This window comes from Balearica regulorum, chromosome 2, assembly GCF_011004875.1.
Source record: "Balearica regulorum gibbericeps isolate bBalReg1 chromosome 2, bBalReg1.pri, whole genome shotgun sequence".
NCBI lineage: Eukaryota > Metazoa > Chordata > Aves > Gruiformes > Gruidae > Balearica > Balearica regulorum.
In genome coordinates, this window is record NC_046185.1 from 162820838 (window position 1) to 162841335 (window position 20498).

The 20498-nt window shown below is 40.1% G+C and overlaps 1 protein-coding gene across 1 annotated transcript in view; it reads right to left on the reverse strand.

The window, feature by feature from the left end:
- Positions 1 to 20498, reverse strand: part of DLEC1 (DLEC1 cilia and flagella associated protein) — a 41323-nt gene that overhangs the window by 15799 nt on the left and 5026 nt on the right. The window contains exons 5-23 of the mRNA XM_075746760.1: positions 20065 to 20258; positions 19585 to 19805; positions 19274 to 19355; positions 18848 to 18935; positions 17867 to 18040; positions 16931 to 17067; positions 15952 to 16044; positions 15037 to 15127; positions 13925 to 14087; positions 11968 to 12160; positions 10091 to 10149; positions 9381 to 9555; positions 7542 to 7635; positions 7177 to 7307; positions 6707 to 6865; positions 4708 to 4847; positions 4304 to 4457; positions 2726 to 2836; positions 110 to 240 (exon numbers count right to left, since the gene is read on the reverse strand). Of these exons, the coding sequence (XP_075602875.1) occupies positions 110 to 240; positions 2726 to 2836; positions 4304 to 4457; positions 4708 to 4847; positions 6707 to 6865; positions 7177 to 7307; positions 7542 to 7635; positions 9381 to 9555; positions 10091 to 10149; positions 11968 to 12160; positions 13925 to 14087; positions 15037 to 15127; positions 15952 to 16044; positions 16931 to 17067; positions 17867 to 18040; positions 18848 to 18935; positions 19274 to 19355; positions 19585 to 19805; positions 20065 to 20258 (2590 nt within the window). The remainder of the gene's footprint in view (positions 1 to 109; positions 241 to 2725; positions 2837 to 4303; positions 4458 to 4707; positions 4848 to 6706; positions 6866 to 7176; positions 7308 to 7541; positions 7636 to 9380; positions 9556 to 10090; positions 10150 to 11967; positions 12161 to 13924; positions 14088 to 15036; positions 15128 to 15951; positions 16045 to 16930; positions 17068 to 17866; positions 18041 to 18847; positions 18936 to 19273; positions 19356 to 19584; positions 19806 to 20064; positions 20259 to 20498) is intronic.

Below are 20498 nucleotides of genomic sequence, written 5' to 3' on the forward strand. Positions count from 1 at the left end.
GAGGAATAAAGTTTACATAGACAAGTGGGTTCCCACCACCACCACCATTGCATTTTTACTTTGGGAAGAAGTAATTTTTGTTCAGTTCAGGAGTAAACCCTTGATTTACCTGGCAATTCCACTGTCACAAGGTACTGAATAGGTGACATGCAGTCCTTTCACTTCTCCAGAAATGCTCAGCAAGAGGGGTTCAATCATGTCTTCTATGCTACAGCAAAGGGCAAGGTCTTTCAGCTCACCCTGAAAGGAGAAGAGTCAAGTTTCCTTGTGAATGAAGCAAACATCACAGAGGAAAGGCAGCCTCATTAACAAGTTTACTTAGAAAAGATGTATAAACCTCACTGGACTAAAACCAGAACTACAACAGAATCTTGAAAAGTTTCACTGAATTGTTTTAAGTGTTATCTCTGCCAGCATCAGATTTGCTTAGAAGGCAGTACCAAGATAAAATTTTGTGGCTGTTTCTTGGCTTTGTACTTGCATCAGTCTATAAGCCTAAAACTGCTCTATTAGTGATTTTTGACACACGCTTTCTATACTGCGAGTGTTGAAGCTCTAAACATTAATTACTACTAGTCACGCTTAAATAATCTTCCAAAACCAAGATTTTATTTCTACGTGGGTTTAAAGCAGGACTTATAGGATGAATTATGTGGCCCAGTTACACTAGTACTCTGGCTAATTCAACACTAATGTTCTTTTTTGCCTTATTGATACATGAATTGGTGCATCCTACATAAAATAATAGACTGGGATTCAGCTCCAGATTCAGACTTCTAAATGTAACTGTCTAAATGTGAGCCTCTATGGGTTTACATGGCAAGGTTTTGGTAGCTGGCGGGGGTGGCTACAGGGGTGGCTTCTGTAAGAAGCTGCTAGAAGCTTCCCCTATGTCCAATAGAGCCAATGCCAGCTGGCTCCAAGATGGATCCACTGCTGGCCAAGGCCGAGCCCATCAATGACGGTGGTAGCACCTCTGGGATAATGTATTTAAGAAGGGGAAAAACCACCAGGAGCAATAGCAGCCAGAGGGAGGAGTGAGAAGATGTGAGAGGAACAGCCCTGCAGACACCCAGGTCAGTGCAGAAGGAGGGGCAGGAGGTGCTCCAGGCGCCGGAGCAGAGATCCCCCTGCAGCCCATGGAGAAGACCATGGTGAGGCAGGCTGTCCCCCTGCAGCCCATGGAGGATGATGGTGGAACAGATATCCACCTGCAGCCCATGGAGGACCCCATATCGGAGCAGGTGGATGGACCTGAAGGAGGCTGTGACCCCATGGGAAGCCCACGCTGGAGCAAGCTCCTGGCAGGACCTGTGGCCTCATAGAGAGAGAAGCCCACGCCAGAGCAGGTTTGCTGGCAGGACTTGTGACCCTGTGGGGGACCCACGCTGGAGCAGTTTGTGAAGAACTGCAGCCCATGGGAAGGACCCCTGTTGGAAAAGTTCATGGAAGACTGTCTCCGTGAGGAGTCCTCCCTCTGAAGAGGAAGGAGCTGCAGAGACAAGGTGTGATGAACTGACCACAACCCCCATTCCCCGTCCCCCTGTGCACTGGTGGGGAGGAGGGAGAGAATTCGGGAGTGAAGTTGAGCCCAGGAAGAAGGAAGCGTTTGGGGGAGGTGTTTTAAGATTTGGTTTTATTTCTCATTATCCTACTCTGATTTTGACTGCTCATAAATTAAACTTATTTCTCCAAGTTGAGTCTGTTTTGCCCGTGACAGTAATTGCTGAGTGATCTCCCTGTCCTTACCTGGACCCATGAGCCTTTTGTTGTGTTTTCTCTTCCCTGTGCAGCTGAAGAGGGCAGTGATACAGCGGCTTTGGGGGGCACCTGGCCTCCAGCCAGGGTCAACCCACCACAGAGCCCTTGAGTTCATCTATAAAGGTGAACTCCAAATATGATTCATTAATGGTACTCTGGCATCCACCTCACCTCCAATGCAGACAACCTTTCCTGTAGGTGGCTCGGATGGCATTCAGTTACCCAGCCACATGCAAAATGCCCTTTCAGATACCCAACGTGACGTGATGAGCTTCCAGCTTTCCATGAAGAAAGCTCAAGTTTACTGGGATCCTGTGCCACATATGCCAGACATACATGAGTATCTGAGATCCTCTAGGGCACCTCTGATAGTACTGAACACCTACTTTTAAGCAAATAAATGAAACTTAGGTCTCCAGTGACTGTAATGGGAACTAATACACCACACCTATAGGAAGATCCTTTATTTACTTGCATTAAATCAGCTGTTTGAATGCCCCTAGCAAGTCTATGGCTCAAATTCCCAAAGTTTGTAAATTCTGCAGTCCCATCAGCACTTTTTAAGTTTTCAAATATCAAAATGTCATGAGCCCAGTTGCATTCAGAAAACCAAATGTATGGTATATATGTCAGTCTGCCACACTTCACATGGGATAATCTGAAGTAAGGATCTGTATGCTCTAAGAAAACTGACAAGCATTGAGAGTAATTGAATAGGGATTCAAGAAAGAAAACAAGAACAGTTGGGAAATGAAGAGGCAGGGTAGGAAACTGCACACCATGTGGACTGATTTAATTCTTGCCTTCAACCATGGTTACCTCTAAAGCAAAGCAATTTCAGACATATTGTATGGAAAAAAAAAGAGCATTGTATTTTATATATAAAAATCATTCCTTTTGCCAGATGGAGATGAGAATGCCAGTGTTGCTGTTTTCATAACATTGCATCAATTTTTAAACTTACCGTGATGTTAGCTGACAGCTCTATGCAGAATTCTTTTTCTTCATTTGGGCCTAAGGTGCCACTGGCTGGGGAGACAGCAGCGGAGCAGAAAGCTGCCTGACTTCCAATGAGCTGCTGAACAGAAGGGACAGGCATTCAGTTAACTCTCTTAATTCATTAACACCAATTCTTTCAGATTTTCTCTTCAAATCAGAGAGGACTATAAAACCAGGGTTATTCTAAGGTTTAGGACACCTTCTAGTAGCAACACATACAGTTTGTTGAGATGAGGCTTGCTTTACAATTCCCATTTTACAATTCCTCATGGCTGATACGATCCTCATGTTACATTTATTCCAAACAACTTCAAGTGCCCAACTGAGGCTGGGAGCAGAGTCACTGTCGTCCCTCTCACAGTCACAAGCCTTTCCAGGGTTAAATCAACCTATCTGATGTTGCAGCAGGGTCCCACAGGTGCCATGTCTCTCTCTCCACTGACTACAGAGGTGGTCTACAGAGACAATCCTGGTATTAGCACCTTCCCTAATTGACTAAATGCACATGGCACGAATCCAGGGGTTCCACTTGGTTGCTCACGTATGAGCATCAGGTACCATGTAAAACGCTGTGGATATCCCTCCTGGGCTCCAGCTGTTCTAAAACATTTCTCCATAGGTTCTACATCATCCACATGCTCAGTTAGGATGTCCTGGGCACCTAAGGGCATCTTGGGGGACACTGAATGCTTTTATGTAGGCAACCAAGCTGAATCCTGGATGTCAGAGCAGATCTAAAGGACCAAGGCACTGACAGTACGATTCAGCTTACAGGCTAATTAACCTAATTGTATGCATAGTTGGCATCAACGCTACCCCTGTAGCCAACATACATCCAGTTAGTATGTGCTAGAGAGCATCCTGCAGACTAAAGTAGGTGTCCATTTTAGGGGGAGCTGAATACTCCTCTGGACTCCACTGACTGTGGCTGGGGTAGGATTCAGTTGCCTGAACACAGACACAGAGGATAGCCAAGCCATACAAGGTGGCTGGCTGGTGGGACTGGATATAGAAGAGATCACACTTCTTGAGTGACACCTGGAGCTGAGGAAGAACACTCTACAGCACCCACAGTGACACTAGACATATGCATTCCACTGACTGAGAGTTCAGACTACAGTTTATACTGCCATTAAATTTAGGGGTTCTAATCTGTGAGCTGAATCCCACCCAGAACGTAAAATTTAAGCAAAATTATAAACAGTTCAAAACCAATATTGTTTCTTTGCTCTACTGAATTAAATGCAAATCCTAAACTGCCGTGGTACTTTGCTTAATACTCTGGCAGCTTACATCCTATTTCCCCTCACATCTCTGCCCACCCATTCTCCCGGGGATGATCCACGCACAGTACGAGCTTATTAATATCAACTGGCAGCTAATCTTTCCAAGGCTGGTCTCAAGTTGAAGTCTTGCTCATAAGCCAGTAAACAGGAATCACTACTCAAAGCTTTTAAGAAAATCTTTAAGAGTACTTTGTATATTGATGGAAATTACAGTTTCCATCCCTGCTGTATTCTTCATCCATTAAAAGTGTATTTACCTTTCCCCATAAGTATTTTGCTGGCAGCAGTGTCTGGTTAAAAAGTTTGCTGGTTGCTTTGGCAGGAACTCCAGTATAAATTTCAGTGAATACTAGATGACTAGATATCAGGCATGCTTGGGGGGTCTGAACATCAACAAAAACAGGAAGATGACTGGAAATAAACACACAGATGGTCTATTGTTATTGTTAATGAAATGTGCTAGACATACAACAGCATGCTGGAAAGAATGAGGATTATGTTTATTTAGCAATATTAGTGATTGGATAGTTCATTGATAGGTTACACGACCCCACTCTTGAGTTCCTGCTACATATTTTTATTTGAGATAAAGCTACCTAAAGTGAAAATCACATGTGAATCTCAGGAAAAAACAAAGCAGAACGCCACGCTTCCCCCTTACCTTGCTTCTCCATTTTCTACCTCGAGTTCTAATACTGTCTGGAGACGCTGGCACAACAATGATGTGAACTGAACTGACACACTGCATATACCCAAAGGAGGTATTTCTCCAGCAGATGGTTGAATGGTAAAGGGAGATACCTAGGAGAGAGGAAATAAATTTCTTTGATGCCTGCAAAGCAAGTGTAAAATGCTGAAGCCCCACAATCTGACTAGGACTTGAATGTGTCTAGTTTTATCTCAGACATCTCCCTTCTCTCTGCCCCTGGAGTCTCACCTGGGTTGATTTTAGTAAGCGCAGCACTAGCTTTGTGAAAACCTGGCTAGACAAGAGGCAGGACTTTGCTTCCGTGGGCACAGCTAATAAAAAGGCAATGACCTAAGAGAAGGGAAGTCAGAGCCAGGGGCATAACAGGGATGTCTGTGCCTGGAGTGAGCGGGAACGTGAAGGAGAAGCCATGAGCAGCAGTAGCAGTGTCTCCTCCCAAGTCAAGGCACTGAGCAGCAGCTATGCAAGGTGCCACAAGTTGGGTAGATTCTTGGATGGAAGGTTGAGAAAGGAGGGCTGGAGGAGTGGAAACAGAAGTAACACCAGTGTGGGGTGGGGGCTGGAGAAGTTTAGGAAAGAAAAGGGCAGCTCTTTGGCAGGAGGAATGGAGCACTTGATCTATGATCTTCACTGGCGTATGAACGGGCTCTGGGATGGCAGATTGAAGAGATTGAGTCTAAAATCTCTCTGGGGTTCTGGGAATTGTTGGGAATGGCAGGGGACAAAGGCATAACAGTGAGAAGTAAGGGCTTGAGGACAGTAAGGACACGGTCTGCTCCAGGTCACCCCTATCCCCAACCAGGCATTTCTGATTCTAATTGTTCTGGAGGAAAAGGTATAGACACACACACACACCCCTGTTTTGCAAGGCTTCCACTTATAAATCCTTTCTTTTTGCCATCAACTTTCACCCAAAGTTGGTGAGATATCTACATATCATGTAGATAAAAAAAGCCAACAAATCAAAGCTCAAGAACTCATGGGGACACAGTACAATTTCTTGAAGGCTTCCATCGCCTGATGGTCAATGGAAAGTTCCTGCTTACCAAGCTCCTCTATCTGCTGCAAAAGCGACACAGTCCATCCAGAAAACAGAACTTCTGAACGGCATTTAGACCAATTTTGCCACAAAACAAGTGAATTCAATTCCTTGCATGGGTAATTATGTAAGGAGCTGTAACAGGCAGAATTTGGCCTTTCCTTAGAAGAAAAAGCACTTACCCCAGAGCCCGGATTTCCTCACATACCTTAATGCATAACACCAAGGAGAAAATCTAGCTACAAAGCCCATAATAAATAATCAAAAGAAGTATTTTGCCTTTTTTTTTTATTTTATTTTAGGAATATGTGATGGTCTGCAGATAGCATCTCTCACTCAATTCTTTGCCACCAGTATTACCACAAAGCTGCTTTTGTCATTTCATATGAAATTGTGGAATGAGCTCTGAAGTCAAAAGACTGTATTAGACACATCACAACCTAGATAATACTAAACAACACTTTTAGTATTCATTGTGGTAAGAAGTCATTTTGGGAGACACCTGCTTGTTTCAAAGCTACTGTTTAAAGCCAAGAGGCCCAACTCAGTAGGTGCTGAGATTCTTGTCCGAGATGCTGATGTGAGTGTGTGGGAGGAATGTTTAGCAGCCTCAGTTCCCACAAAGTCTTACTCTCTTATTTATATCAACAGGAGCTGAAATCACTGTCATACAGGAAATACTGCGTGTCTCTGGATCAGGCTGGCAGGGGATTCGTAATAAATGGAAATAGAGAAAAATTGAAAAAAAGCATTTAATCTCAAAAGAACTTGTGCAGAACTTGCGTAGAACCAGTTTCATAAGAAGTCACAGAAATTAAAAAACTTTTGACATCTGGAATGAATATTACAACTTCTAAGCATAAGGAAGAAATAGCTAAAGAGGGAGCATAGCCAGCCATAGCAGTGACTTACCTCTTCATTCCTTTCAGCTAGACAAACCTGGCTTTCTTGCATTCTCCATTGTGCTGGCAGCTGACACAGATTTTTAATCTGAAAGGTTCTTAACACGCTCTCACCCTGCTTAATCAAACCTAACCAGAGTGATGGAACATCAATACGAAGAAGTGGACCCTAGGACACCAGGAAACAGATGTCAGAAATGGACACTTCTGCCAAAACTGCCTAATTAAGAAACATACATTAGCTAAGATTAACGTTCATTTTCACAGAGGACAGCAGAAAGCAAATGCATTGCATGTAACACAGAAAAAATCTTATTGTCATGGGATTATCAACATTGACTCACTAGTTACTAGACAGCAAAAATACCTCCTATTTGTAACTGCTTTAGATTTGTCAGGCCTTTAAGAGGCAAAAAGCTTTATATGGACAATAGCCAGGCCCCACAGCTAGTCATTTCGCAACACTGAACTCTTCCTTACCTTAAAAGCAGCCTCAACATGCAGTATAACCGGCTCTGGACAGTGTTTAATTTTACACTGCAGGTTACGGCTGATGCACCCAGGTTTGCTTCCTGTAATTGTCAGTTCAAATTCACAGCATTTACTCATATCTAGAAAAGAAAAATTCAGGGTCCTGTCTCATCATTTAGCAAAGAAACCACCTGCTGCAAGCCTGTTACTGTAACTCCTGGAACCAAATCAAGTCTCCTGTTGGCTCCAGCAGGCTCGGGATCAGGTTTTGTTTCACAGCTTGCATTATACTGCTCTGTGACTTTTCTCTTCCACTTGTACCGATTTAAATATTTCTGTCATTAACTGATGCTTGCAAGTCACAGAAACCTTACCTATGACACCAGTATGAGGTTCAACTTCCATGATGTCACAGGTAATTATTTTCTCCCATGTGTACTTGATCAATGATTTGCTGTTATTCCACATCTAAAACAATTAAAATCAACACGACAATTAATGCCATTTAAGCTTTCATAGCAACAGGCCGATTTGCTGAGAGTACCAACGCACTGCAAACTAGGTATTGCAAGTCTTACATCACATACTTTGCAAACTATGCAAAACCATATCCTGATCACCACTAAACGTTATGACCTACTAATAAACCTTGAATCTAGCTACAACATACTGTATCTTCACCTGAATCTTGAAATAAACTGAGCATGGTTAAGAGTAGAAAGGCACAGAGCTTCATCTAACCTCTGACTTGAACAGTATTAACCCAGTGCCATGCACTAACCACTGTTATTTTCATGATAATGCTGCATCTTCCCTTTCCTTTCTCCTCTGTGATGTAGAACAAGGACAAGAAGGAGTAGGATTCACCTGACTGGATTTCAGGTGTCTGCAAAATAGTCTACATCGGACCTCATCTCCTAGGAATTCTCTTTCTGAAAATAAAGCAAATTAGACAGTGCTGGGAGCAATTCCTCTGACCTATTTTAGCCCTGGATGTTGCCGACCAGATCTCCAAGGACTCTAAGGAAAGTTTAGAGCAGGTAGCTCAGATGCTGAGATCTATGCTGAGAGCACTATATTTAGTCAGATGAACTCAGCGGCTACCTTCACACTAGTTAAGGTGTCTTCTGAAACAAAGAAAGTCCATTAACCATTCTTTTCAAGAACTGGATCATATTTGAAGCCTTTTAAACTTTCCCCCCATTCTTCAAAAATATTACAAACCTTCAAAGCTTAAACTTCAAATCCTCCTTATGAGAGCAGCCTTTTTTGCCAAAGGATCTGTTTGTGAGGGAGATGTGGGCTCTTGAAATCTTTGGTCTGCTCTTCAGATCTATTCAGATATTATTTCTTAATTACAGCAAATAACTTTATTCTCTGAAGCACAATTATCCCTAAATGCAATTCAAATTCTTATCTTTTTAAGACTGAAAAACAATTGGAAACTGCGAGGAATGTCATTATATTTTATGTGACTTAATTACCTATACCATACATGTAGCTATATTGGATTACTGGAAAGTACAAAATGGCTGTATTAAGTTGATAAAGAACATCTAGGAAGAGAAAGCATAGAACTAAATGCTGATTAGCAGTTATCTTTAACAAAAACTGGAAAGACTGTTAACTGGGAAATGTCTTCCTGCCTGACTCTTGCTAACAGGCCTATTTTTCCCAAGTGAGTCTAAGATGAAAAGGATCCTGATCTATAGTGAAGAGGATGCTGAGTGAGTGGACAATCGCAGCAGCAGTCTGTCCCATAACGGTCAAACAGAAATTATCAGAACCTGCAGGAAAGAATAAGGTCTACTAAGTGGCAGCACACTTGACTTTTGTAGCTCTTCTGTGCTTGCTGTAGTCCTTTGAATGAGCATGGCCTCTGCTACGAAGTAATTTAATCATCCATTGGCTATTCCTCTCAGCTGGAAAACTTTTACACTACAGGAGTGACAAAGTGATAAGCAACGGGTTTGCGACCCAGAAAAACTTTTAGAAGGATAATGCTCTGTGGTATCAAACTTGAGAGATGAAAAAAGAACAAAGCCTGCTGCCTGGAGCTGAGGAGGCCTGCTAGAGGATTTTAGTACAGACCCTCCTGTAAAAATATTTAAGAAGAACTAAAATAACATGGATTGTCTGATATCTTCTAGCAATACCTATGACATCCAGTGAGACAAAGCACATGATAACATTGAAGTCAAAAGCAAACAAACCTTAAATGTTTTTCTGACATTTACACCAATAAAGTTTTCTCCAGGGATGATAATGGCATATGGTTCCAGAAGAAGCTGAAATGGTTCTGTTGATCCTTTAACTTCTATTTCCAGTGCTATTACATCCTCTGCTTTGTATTCTGGGATCTTTTGAAGCATCCTCTCTTTTACTGAACTTTGGGAGAAAATATGATAGAATAATTAAGCATTTTAAACCAGTGTTTAAACTGGATCACATCTTTTAATTGCCAGATCAAAACTGAAAATCATCAAGTGTTCCTCAACTACAGACTGTCAGTGTGCAACTACCTCAGGTTGGGGACAATTAACAACTGGAAAAATTCCAGTGGTTCTTTAAAGTACTCTAATCATCCCAGTCTGTTCATGAACAAGTATCTAAGTCACAGACTGCTGTGACAAACAGTAATAACAGGAAAACCTGCTGGAAATCTCAGTAGAAAACCTGGAAAATGAACAGACAAAATTACAGTATTATCTTTTTTCCAAGAGAGGTGCAGCCCTAGCTAGGGCTAAGGCATGTTTTCAGACATGTGAGCACAGAGACACTCTTTTTACCCCTATTAGCTGTGCAGATAAAATCCTTTATAACTGTCAGTCCATCATCACCAGAAGGATACAGAATCCCAGTACATAATGTAATAGCATAACTAAAATGTCGCTATACACGTTACTACTGTTTTTCAGCTTACCAAGGTGACTCTGGGATGTCCCTCAGTACCATCTGAATCACACTGTGATAACTCTTCAGCTACACAAATAAAGAAGGAGAGAATTTTAATGTCAACTAATTTGTTATGTTGAAGATTAAAAAAAGATGAAAAAGGAGTTTACATTTAAAGGATGAACAATCATCATTGGAGTACCAAGCTCCGATAAATTGTCGTGGTTTAACCTGGCAGGCAGCTAAAACAATCACACAGCAGTTTGCTCGCTCCCTACCACCCAGTGGGATGGGGAAAAGAATTGAAAAGAAAAAGGTAAAACTCATGGGTTGAGATAAAGACAGTTTAATGGGACAGAAAAGGAAGATAATAATAATAATGACAAAAGAATATACAAAACAAGTGATGCACAGCACAATTACTCACTACCTGGAGCCAATGCTCAGCTAGTTCCTGAGCCAACCCACCTCCTGGCCAACCCCCCAGTTGTATACAGAGCATGACATCATATGGTATGGAATATCCCTTTGGCCAGTTTGGGTCAGCTTTCCTGGCTGTGTCCCGCCCGCCACTTCCTGGGCACCCCCTGCCTCCTTGCTGGCAGGGCAGTATGAGAAGCTGAAGAGTCCTTGACTGCTTGGCAACAACTAAAATATTAGTGTGTTATCAACATTATTCTCATCCTAAACCCAAAATGTAGCACTATACCAGCTGCTAGGAAGAAAATTAACTCTATCCCAGCCAAAACAAGGACAACAATATTCAAACTCTAGAGTTACTAAAAGAAAACATGTTTGACTGCAAAATATTAAGCCAGATTCTGATCTCATGGTATATGGTGCCAAGAAAAATGCTCATTTTTGACATGTCTGTTATTATTTCCCTAGTATATTGCATACTACACACAAGCATCTGCAGTCTCCCCAAATTAAGATCAGTACTGCTGTACTAACTTAAAGTTTTTTCTAACTGCTCCAGGGCATTTAGCTTCATTGACTATCCATCAGATGGCCTTAAATCAGAAGGTCTTTGCAAAAGATACATTTGTTTGTAAAGAGATATTAATTTAAGTGTATATGTTAATTCAATATATTTTTGTCAACAAATTCAAATCTTTAAAGGTTCATTAATATATTTTTCTATTAACTAATTAAAGTATTTAAAAAAACCCACCAAACAGTTAAATTCTCTTCCATACTTAACCGAGGCATTCCTACGTCTGTCAATCACCACAGCATGGGATATTCCCACTCTTGGGCTTACTTTGGATCGAGTTTCTTTAAATACAGTGAGCTCATGCTCTTATTTACATGGATGAGGGAGCAGAAAGTAAGACAACAGTCACTGGTACAGCTGCATTCAAACATCTTGCACCCCTCTTTCCCCACAGCTGCATACCATCATTTCTCTGCCAAAGGCTACCCCTACCCCCTTAATTTACCACACAGCTGTTCATAAGAGCCATTTCAGCCCCAAAAAAGCCACAGTCAGAAACAGTTTAAATAATCACTGTTTGCTAACCAAACTTGTTTAGGCTGCAGTAGGTATGGGACACATCCCCAAAGCAGCTCACTCAGCAGATGGGAAGGGTCAGAAGATTGTGGAGGAGCTGGTAGTGTGGGGAGGTGGTAACTTTACCAGCCAGCACAGCTGTGTCCACAGTTTCAGTGTAAAATTAATTGTGTCCAATCAGTACCAAAAGTGACATGAGATCAGAAACTGTCTCACATTTTGCAGTCAAAACATGTTTTCTTTTAGTAACTTTCTACATTTTGAACACTGTTTATCAGAGCATAGTACCAGCTAATTAAATTTAATTCAGAAAGCTGCGCAGCAAGGATTTTATGACTTGCATAAAAATACACAGCTGGAGTTTGTAGATAGGAAGGAATCACAAGTCATACCTCCTGTGGAGTGTAAGTGAGAATAAACTCATGATCAGCACAGGGAAGCAAAACTCCCTGCTCAGGATTTAGGGAGAAGGCTGACTCTGTGTCTTGTTTGTATTTGAGCTTCATAAAGTCTGCAGTTTCTTCTGGTATTAATGGTTTCAGATTAGGCTTTATCATCTGCCAGTAGAAAGGAAGTTCTACCTTGCTGCAAAGAGACCAGTAAACAACAAAAAGCTATAATTAAAAAATTAGACATTTTTGAGTAAGATATCGGGAGAAAAATTTCAGTTCCTTTTTCCATGTAGGGAATTCCTCTTCTTAAAAATGACAGGGGTTAGACTTGCCAGTCTTTGTGAGCTACAAAGCTGATGAGGCAGCATAGAGTTGGAGTATATAAAATGTACAAAGAACATGCTAATATATAGTAGAAATAAATTATATAAATGTGCAAGATACATCAACACTTTCTTATCTTATTTAACTTGTCATGTAATGCAACTTTTAGGAAACTCTACAATTCCTCTTTCAAGAATCTGAGATCAACACGACCATTCCTGCTGATATCGGCATATTTGCTTTGGATCACTGCTGATGATCTACATAACATTCTGAATTTAATCCAAGTGCAAGCTGTGGTGTTTAATGTGTCAACAAACACAGGGGCTCCAGCTAAGATTATAGCAATGGCTCTGCAATATTCTTTGTAATCCAGAAAAGGTTGCTCAATTAGATTGCTTCAGCAGAAGTGTATTCCATGGAATGTGTTCATGAGTTTTAAAACCTTGCTTGTGCTGACCTCAAAAACTTTGCCTTAGTAAGGGAAGGAAGGACACTGCAATTTCAAAGTCAGTATCAATGACATAAAACTGAACTAGTACAATTTCTTGTATCACTTTCTATAGCAGCAGAAGGTTTTCCCAGCTTTGTTTCATATAAATGCTGACACCAGACATGTAGGGATTGCTGTCGTGATTATAACACAGACAAAATGTGCAAATTGGCACAGTTGCATTCTTTGTCGGTTTGTGGTATCCAGATCACCGAATCACATTTTCTATACCCAAAGAGCATTCTGTTCTGGTATTATGTGTGTGTGGTTTCCAGGCCACAGAACAAACTTCCAGAAATTCACTGTAGCAATTAGCAAGGTGAATGTAAATTAATGTAATGTATCTAAAACCAGCACTGACATCCTCACTACTTTGATGGTCTGCAGCCTCTAACTACTGCAATCATGCACATTAGTGTACTTTTATTATTGCTCAACTGATTTTGAGCAAAATCAGAATGCCACTATGTTAAGTACAATGTAATTGTACACAGGGATATATTCCTTGACTTCAAATAGAGTTTATATTTAAATCTATTAGGACTCAATAGTAGGAATAACTTGAAAGTTTTAATATGAGCTAGTTCCATTGGGCTCCTGTTTTAATCTGTGGAGATCCAGCGGAGTCCAGGATACTTTATGTCTTGTTCTATGGAAGATGTCTACAGTCAGAATTGCATCCTTAGAAGCATCTATTTCCTTGCACTACAAAAGGAAAATAGTATAAGGGTGCTTAGCTCAGTTGCACAAGCATACATTGTAGACATGTAAAGTTAGATAAATCTCATCCGGATGACACTGTCAAATATTTCCTGCAGCCATCCATATCTATGAATCTTTCTGAGTTGTAGATTTATCTATACTGAGGCAAATAGGTGGACCTTGGCAGCTTATGAACCAAATGGTACGGCTAATGGTTGCCATAATGTCTGATCTATGCATAATGTTCCTGCTCTTACAAGTATATCCTTGAACCTTAATCACTAAACAATAGCACAAAAAGAAGCAAGGCTTCTGCACAAAGTTTATCATCAAATGCATGAAGGTTTCTCCAGCTCGAGAGAGTTTGGTATCACAAATGAGATCCCTACCAGCATGTTCAGACTGCAGAACATTATGTTATTAATTTTAGCTACGTACGAAGAGTTTCTTATAACCAATTTCTTCTCCTCGGTGGTGTGTGGGTTTTGGGGGTCAAATCGTATGAGATGCTGTGCTGTTACATCAGTAACTTCACCAGGTTCAGGTTTGCTTTCTCCACCCGTGATGAACAAAAGCTCCAGAGCTATCAGCTGTCCAACCCCTTGAAAAAATAAGTAGGTATTACTGTTTACCATCTGGCTATTAACATTGTTCATATTGCTCGTTAACAGCAAATGCCAGCAATGGCCATTACTAATTACAGCTGGTGTTTCCTCAAGTTTCAGAACTCCAATGTGTTAATTGTACAATATTTTCCTGATGTTATTTGTTCATCAACATATATCAATAGAGATCTTTCCATTAATTTAACAGATTTGGATTTCAGGGCCACAACCTCAGCTCACTTACATCAGCATTGTTTCACTGCAGTGAGCAGGGTGTTTGTGATGGTTGATAATGTTGCTCCCAGATGTTTTGAGCAGTATATTAAAACAAAAATAAGCTGCAAATGCACTATAAAAAAATTCCAAAGGAAATACCTGTAATAAAGTGATTAAATAGACAAGTCAAGCCTAATGTTATAGCACTCACAACTACATTACAGGACAAGCACTAACATTTAAAAGAGTTTCAACTGGTTTCATTCATCAGAGACTGCCTATCTCTCCTGAATACCCTAACCCAAGATATGCCCCAAATTTGGTTTACACCCAAATGTACTTCTGCCCTGTTAAAGCTCATGTTTTATAGTTTGTAATGTTATCTTATTGATACAAAGGCCTAAGAAATGAGTTGCACCTGACTACAGGTGTTCTTTCCGATACTTGATGACATTTTACATTTGGAGTTTTGGCTATGGTGGGTTAAGAGCTCAGTGCTTTTTGAATCCCATGTATTTCATGCACTGGGATGGAGTAGTAGTTATAATAGTAGTAACAACAACAACAATAATAAAAATGCTTAGCATTTAAAACCATCAGGGAACAAAGTATTTTCTTAATACAATGACATAAAATCTTACCATTGCTTCAAGCCATCAACCACCACTCACATTACTTGAGTACCTACAGTGTCAGACACATAATCTCTGAAAGGTGTTGGAAACAAACCTGTGACTGTAACATCACTGACTTGGCAATTGTCACAAACAATGGTGTATGTTTGCTGTGAGACTTCTGGAAAAGAAGGGAAAAACACTACCTGAAAGAGAGAAGTGAAATAGCAATGTGTGCAACTGATTTCTCTCCAGGAAGTAATAAACTTCAATTTGTAAATGTTTACAAAAGGACAGTTCTAGTGATCACCACCTGCAAGCTCAACCCATGCTAAATCCATCACTTTCTCTCCCACATGTGCCTGGCCCTGCTGAAGCAAGCAGGGAGACAGAAGCATCTGGGGACACAGAAAGGAGGAGAAACGTTTCTCCTTTATCCACACCTGCCTGACCCATTCCTCTTATCAACAGCCAAGCAGTACTGATAAAAGGAAGGGCTGGAGGCTAACCATGCTCTCCATATCACTTCTCCTCTCCCATTAGTGATGCTATAATAAAATGTGGCCTGCATCAGAGAAAGCAGTGGTGGCTACCAGTAATGCACACCTACTGCAGGATCTTTTTCAGGAAAGAGCAAAACATAAGTGAAGGATTTGTACCTGCTGCTCTACAGAGAAAGAATTTTTTTCCCCAAATGTCCTTTTTTTTTTTTCCCCCAAGGAAGCTCTGAAAGGAAAAGTTTCTTGGACTTGTTATCTGAGCTGGAGTGAAATAAGGACTCCAGTGTTCTCGGATTCCTGTTTTCTTTAACAGCATTCTTTGTGTGCAGAAATCTGAGTGGTCTCTGAGAGGGCAAGCAAGACTTGGAAGTTGCAATGAAAGACCCTCCAGTAAGACTCACAATTGCAATTCTTCCAGCATAATTGCACAAAAGGATTTGAGCATTTTTGTTCACACAAACCCAAATTTGCAAAGTCCAGCCAAGATCTTCCAGAATGTACAAAAACTTTCTATAGCAGTCAGTGCTAACCTCTAATGTTGTACTCTGCCCCGGAGCTAGCTCAAAAACGGCAGGACGGATCCCAAAAGGATTTTGTATCACCAAACCAACAGTGGCAACAACCTGAAGTGTTTAAAAAAAAAAAAAAAAAGTTAATAAATCAAATTGATCAGGTTGTTGTTTTTAAAATACAGGGTTACCTAAACCAGGCAATATACTACAACATCTCTGTTCTACCTCTTACCGTAATTTTTTGTCACACATCTCAAAAGTATGTGCATTATGTATATGGTTTAATTAGAAGAAATGCTCTATGCTTTATAATTATCTTGGTGAAAGCAGGAGGGAAGGTGCTGTCTCCAAAGACAAAGGATAATGTCAGGAGCCATAATATTCAAGTTCACAGAAGAACAACTATGCTTGAGCATAGCAGCTCTGTTTCTCCGTGCTTATGTCTCACTTTGAGTTGGAACTGTAAAGCATTTCAGGGGGGACAATATGACTCATCAGCTATCCCATTAGCCTTTTCTCCAGCACATAAAATGCCAATCTACCAGTCACATCTTATCATCTTTGTCCGTATCACAGAACAATACTGGAGTGGACTGCTAGGGTCTACGGGTGCAGCAAGGTCAGTAAGTGATATCTTTGGTGGGGAGGGGGAGGAAATTAGCTCAAGCAATGCTAGAACTGATTGCATTTCTATTTGCTTTAAGGGTAAGACTAAAGTTCAAGCCAGTTGTCCTTTCCCTGATCTATGCCTGAGTTTACCTCACCACTGAGCAAGACAACTTCTTCCAGAGACAAGCCAGAGCACAAGCAGGAGGTACGCACATCCAGGGAGATTGTTCTTGAGGACAGACGTGAATGCCTGAGGGAATGGGACAAAACAGATGTCCCCAGCAAGGCCTTATGACTTCTGTGCTAATATACCATGGCTAGATTAAAGGCCTTTATGTCAGGGCATCTATACCATACCATGTCCAGTATTGCCCTTCTAATCACTCACCCTGAGATTAGGAGGTGGCCAGGCTTTCTTTGGCATTATGAGAAACTTCCCAGGGCTAAATCCCTCATTTCTGCACAAAATCATTGTTACTTTTATTCCTCCAACAAGGCAGGAACCACAGTCTATAAAGTGAGGTACTGCAATGAGTAACACAGAAAATTAGACTACACAGACAATGAAGGCTAGCACCTGGCAAAGCCAGTTCTTAAATAACTTGTTAAAGACAACATTACTCCATATGAATATGGAGGTGCTGCAATCCTAAAAAATCCCTAAATTATTTCCATTTGAAACTTAAACAGCATGAGGTACATATTTCTACATTCATCTTACATTTTAATGGTGCTTCCTACTTAAAGAGTCCATTGAATGATGACAAAAAGTAAGAGGATTTTTTAAAAAGCTCAGCATAACAGGAAAAGTGAATTTGCAAAAAATCAAAGCAAGTTTCTGCAAAAGTAATCCTGGTTGTTACAGCTGATGCTAGATATCTGAGAGGTGAATCCTGCAGATACATCATATCCAAATATAATTAATGTAACATTCCACAAATATTAATTAATAGCATCAAATATTTATAACTAAATCATAATTCCTTAATATTTAGGATTGGTAATTACAGTTAGTAGTTCAGGAATCCACAAGACACAAACCTAGAAAAGTCTCTCCTGTTCACTCCTCTAATACAGTGGGAAAAAATCAGCTTGATGTGACAAGCAAAAATAATTGAGGAAAAATTTGTCAGGATTACATTTTAATAACTAATAAATCTCTAATGAGTGAAAATGAGATAGATATCAAAATGTAGAAAAAGTACTGCCAAGTTGCTCCACGTTTGTTTTGTGACATAAAATTGGATATAGTCAAATTAAAAAAGCCCAAAACCCAACAAATTCATTTAACTTTAGAGAAACTTAAGAATTGGGCATTACTGACATGTTAACACTGGAGGTGGTCTTTTAGCTTGGATTGGGATAAGAAGAGGTTCTGATACTTGAGTTTCCACTAATATACAATCTTCATAGTCTCCTGGATATTCAGGAATAAATTGGACCGTATACTGGCATGTCATCCCAGGAGCAATCATTCCTCCCTTTCCTGGAAATTTTCCTTGGAAAAAAAAATGCAAGGAATTAAAAAAAATTAAAACCTCCCAAAGCTGGCATATGTATTTATGATCACATCTCCCTCTGGAAAGGTGCCTGTAAACTCTCCCCATTTATTGCCTAAGTCAAGCTGATAAAAATGAATGAGCACAAAAGGCCTGCCAGTGAAATCTGTGCATGTGTGTATCTTCCACTGGACTCAAATAAGAATTTTTTTCTGAAATATGCTTCTCATAACTACAGAAAACAGAGTGAGGAGAAACCTAGAGACGTTACCCAGTATTCCTCTGCCACAAGAGAACATGGTCTACATGAGGGGGATCTAACTTCTTCTAAATATTCCTGCAATACTGTGATTGAGACACCACAATCTCCTTAGGTAATCTATGCCAGTGGCTGGCTATCCTACTACAGGAAAGATGTTTTTCTTACCTTTCCTCTAACCTAATTTTCCTTGCGGCAATTGAAGTATGCTATTTTTTGCCCTCTCCCCCTGCTGATTTCAGTGGACACTAGGTCTGTTCATAGATAAATTATAGATAAGACTCAATCTAGGTATTCCATGGATATATTTCAATTTAACTTCAAACATTTTAATGTTAGTATTCCTGAATGCTTATGAGTTGCATGTGAATGGTCCTAGAGACATAAGACAACCTTCGGTCTCTAAAGAACTGAGCAGATTATTGTCCTACTCAGAGCACTATGGATAGCAGAATGAAACATAATGCCTCTGAAAAATCTTTGTTCAAGCAGATAAATTAGATCTCTGATGCGTTAACATCTTAAAAGCAGTAAAAATAACCCTTACCTGGCCCAATGGCAAAGGCTGAAGTAGAGGGGGGGATAAGTCTTACATGATGACCTGTTGAAGTGATGTTCTGCAGCTCTATAGTCATCTTTATTTAAAAAGAAAAGAAAATAATCCATTGTATTTATCATCACTCATTATAACGCTTGCAATTCCTCAGTACTCTGCTAGTAGTAGCTAATTTACCATCACAACTGGCCTACAAATCTCAGTTTATTCAATAAAGGCTGAATCGGATACTACCAAACCCAAGCAGAGACTGAAAAGGGTCTCTTAGTTTTCACTGGTTAGTGTGTCAGTGGCATGTATGAAAGTGTGTCTTGGAGGAAGGGGTTCATTAATTTAATATAAAACTTAGACTTTTGTTAAACTGCAGAAAGCCAAAAGATTGAGTGAAATACGTAGATCATGGCAGGACGTTCTCACCTCATAAACCTGGCCAACTTCATAATCAGAAAACAAAACAGTAGGTGGATTGGCAAGAAATACAGGAACAAATGAGGTATCTCTGAAAGATAAAAAAAGCAGACATTATCTTACTGCCCAATTCATTAAATACTGATAAAACGAGAAATTTCAAAACATACCCTTTGGCAAAAAAAAAAAAAGTCATACAGACATACTTTGTTTCCTAAGAGACCATACAGACATTTAGCTCAAAAAATCTATGTACAAATCCACAGCACTTCTATAGTAGAGCTCCAGCTCAGAATCAAGAAACTGTATATAATGCATACCCTTTATTATCTTCTGCTTTTCTTCTGGCTGTGGCTTGTTCCACCTCTTCTTGAGAAATGACAAGAGATTTGCCTCCATGAAGAGTATTTGGTGGGAAAAAGCGGGGGTTCTTCAAGTAATTCTGTCTTTTCTGAAGTTTGGCAAGGTAAGCACACTCACTTTCTCCCTCTGCTTTGCACTTACTGTCTTTCCAGGCTAGCTTCTCTGAGGCATTAATTTTCTTTGAAAAACAGAGACCATGGTGCAAAATTAAACATGGCATGAAATTGCCATGAAAAAGGCATCTATACTTGTCAAAATTAAAGCTATACAGCATGAAAATTCATATAGAAATATTGTATTTCTCTTTTCTTAACAGATCAAATAAACTAAGTACTGGAGCCAAATCAACAATGCATTGATATTCAGGTTTTGTTACAGGAACAGCAACAGGCCCTACAGTTCTGACAGACTGAGCCAAATAAATCTGTAAAATGTACCTTACTTGTCTTTTTAGTCTGGTGCTTAGAGTCTGGAGTTGAAGGCAGAGTTAATGTGCATAAAGACACATTTGGCAGACTACCAGATATTTTCTGTAGGTGTGCAATCTTTGCAGACATATGGTCCCATGAGCCTGAAGAAACACGCTGTTTAAAACTAAATGTCTCTTTGATGTAGCCAGGTTCTGATTTTCCTGCATTTCAAAGAAAAAAGTAATTCTATAAGAGAAAAACATGAATCATAAGCATTTATTCTAAGCATAGGTGTATGAATTTATTTTAGTCTTGTTGATGGTAAAAATACACTTTCAATCCTCAAGAATTTAATTTACAATTATAATTTATTTTGTACAAAAGAAGCTTAGTGCTTTAATGAGAAAGCTTTTAGAAATACTAATTAAACAAGCTATATACAAAGAAAGTTATGTTACTCT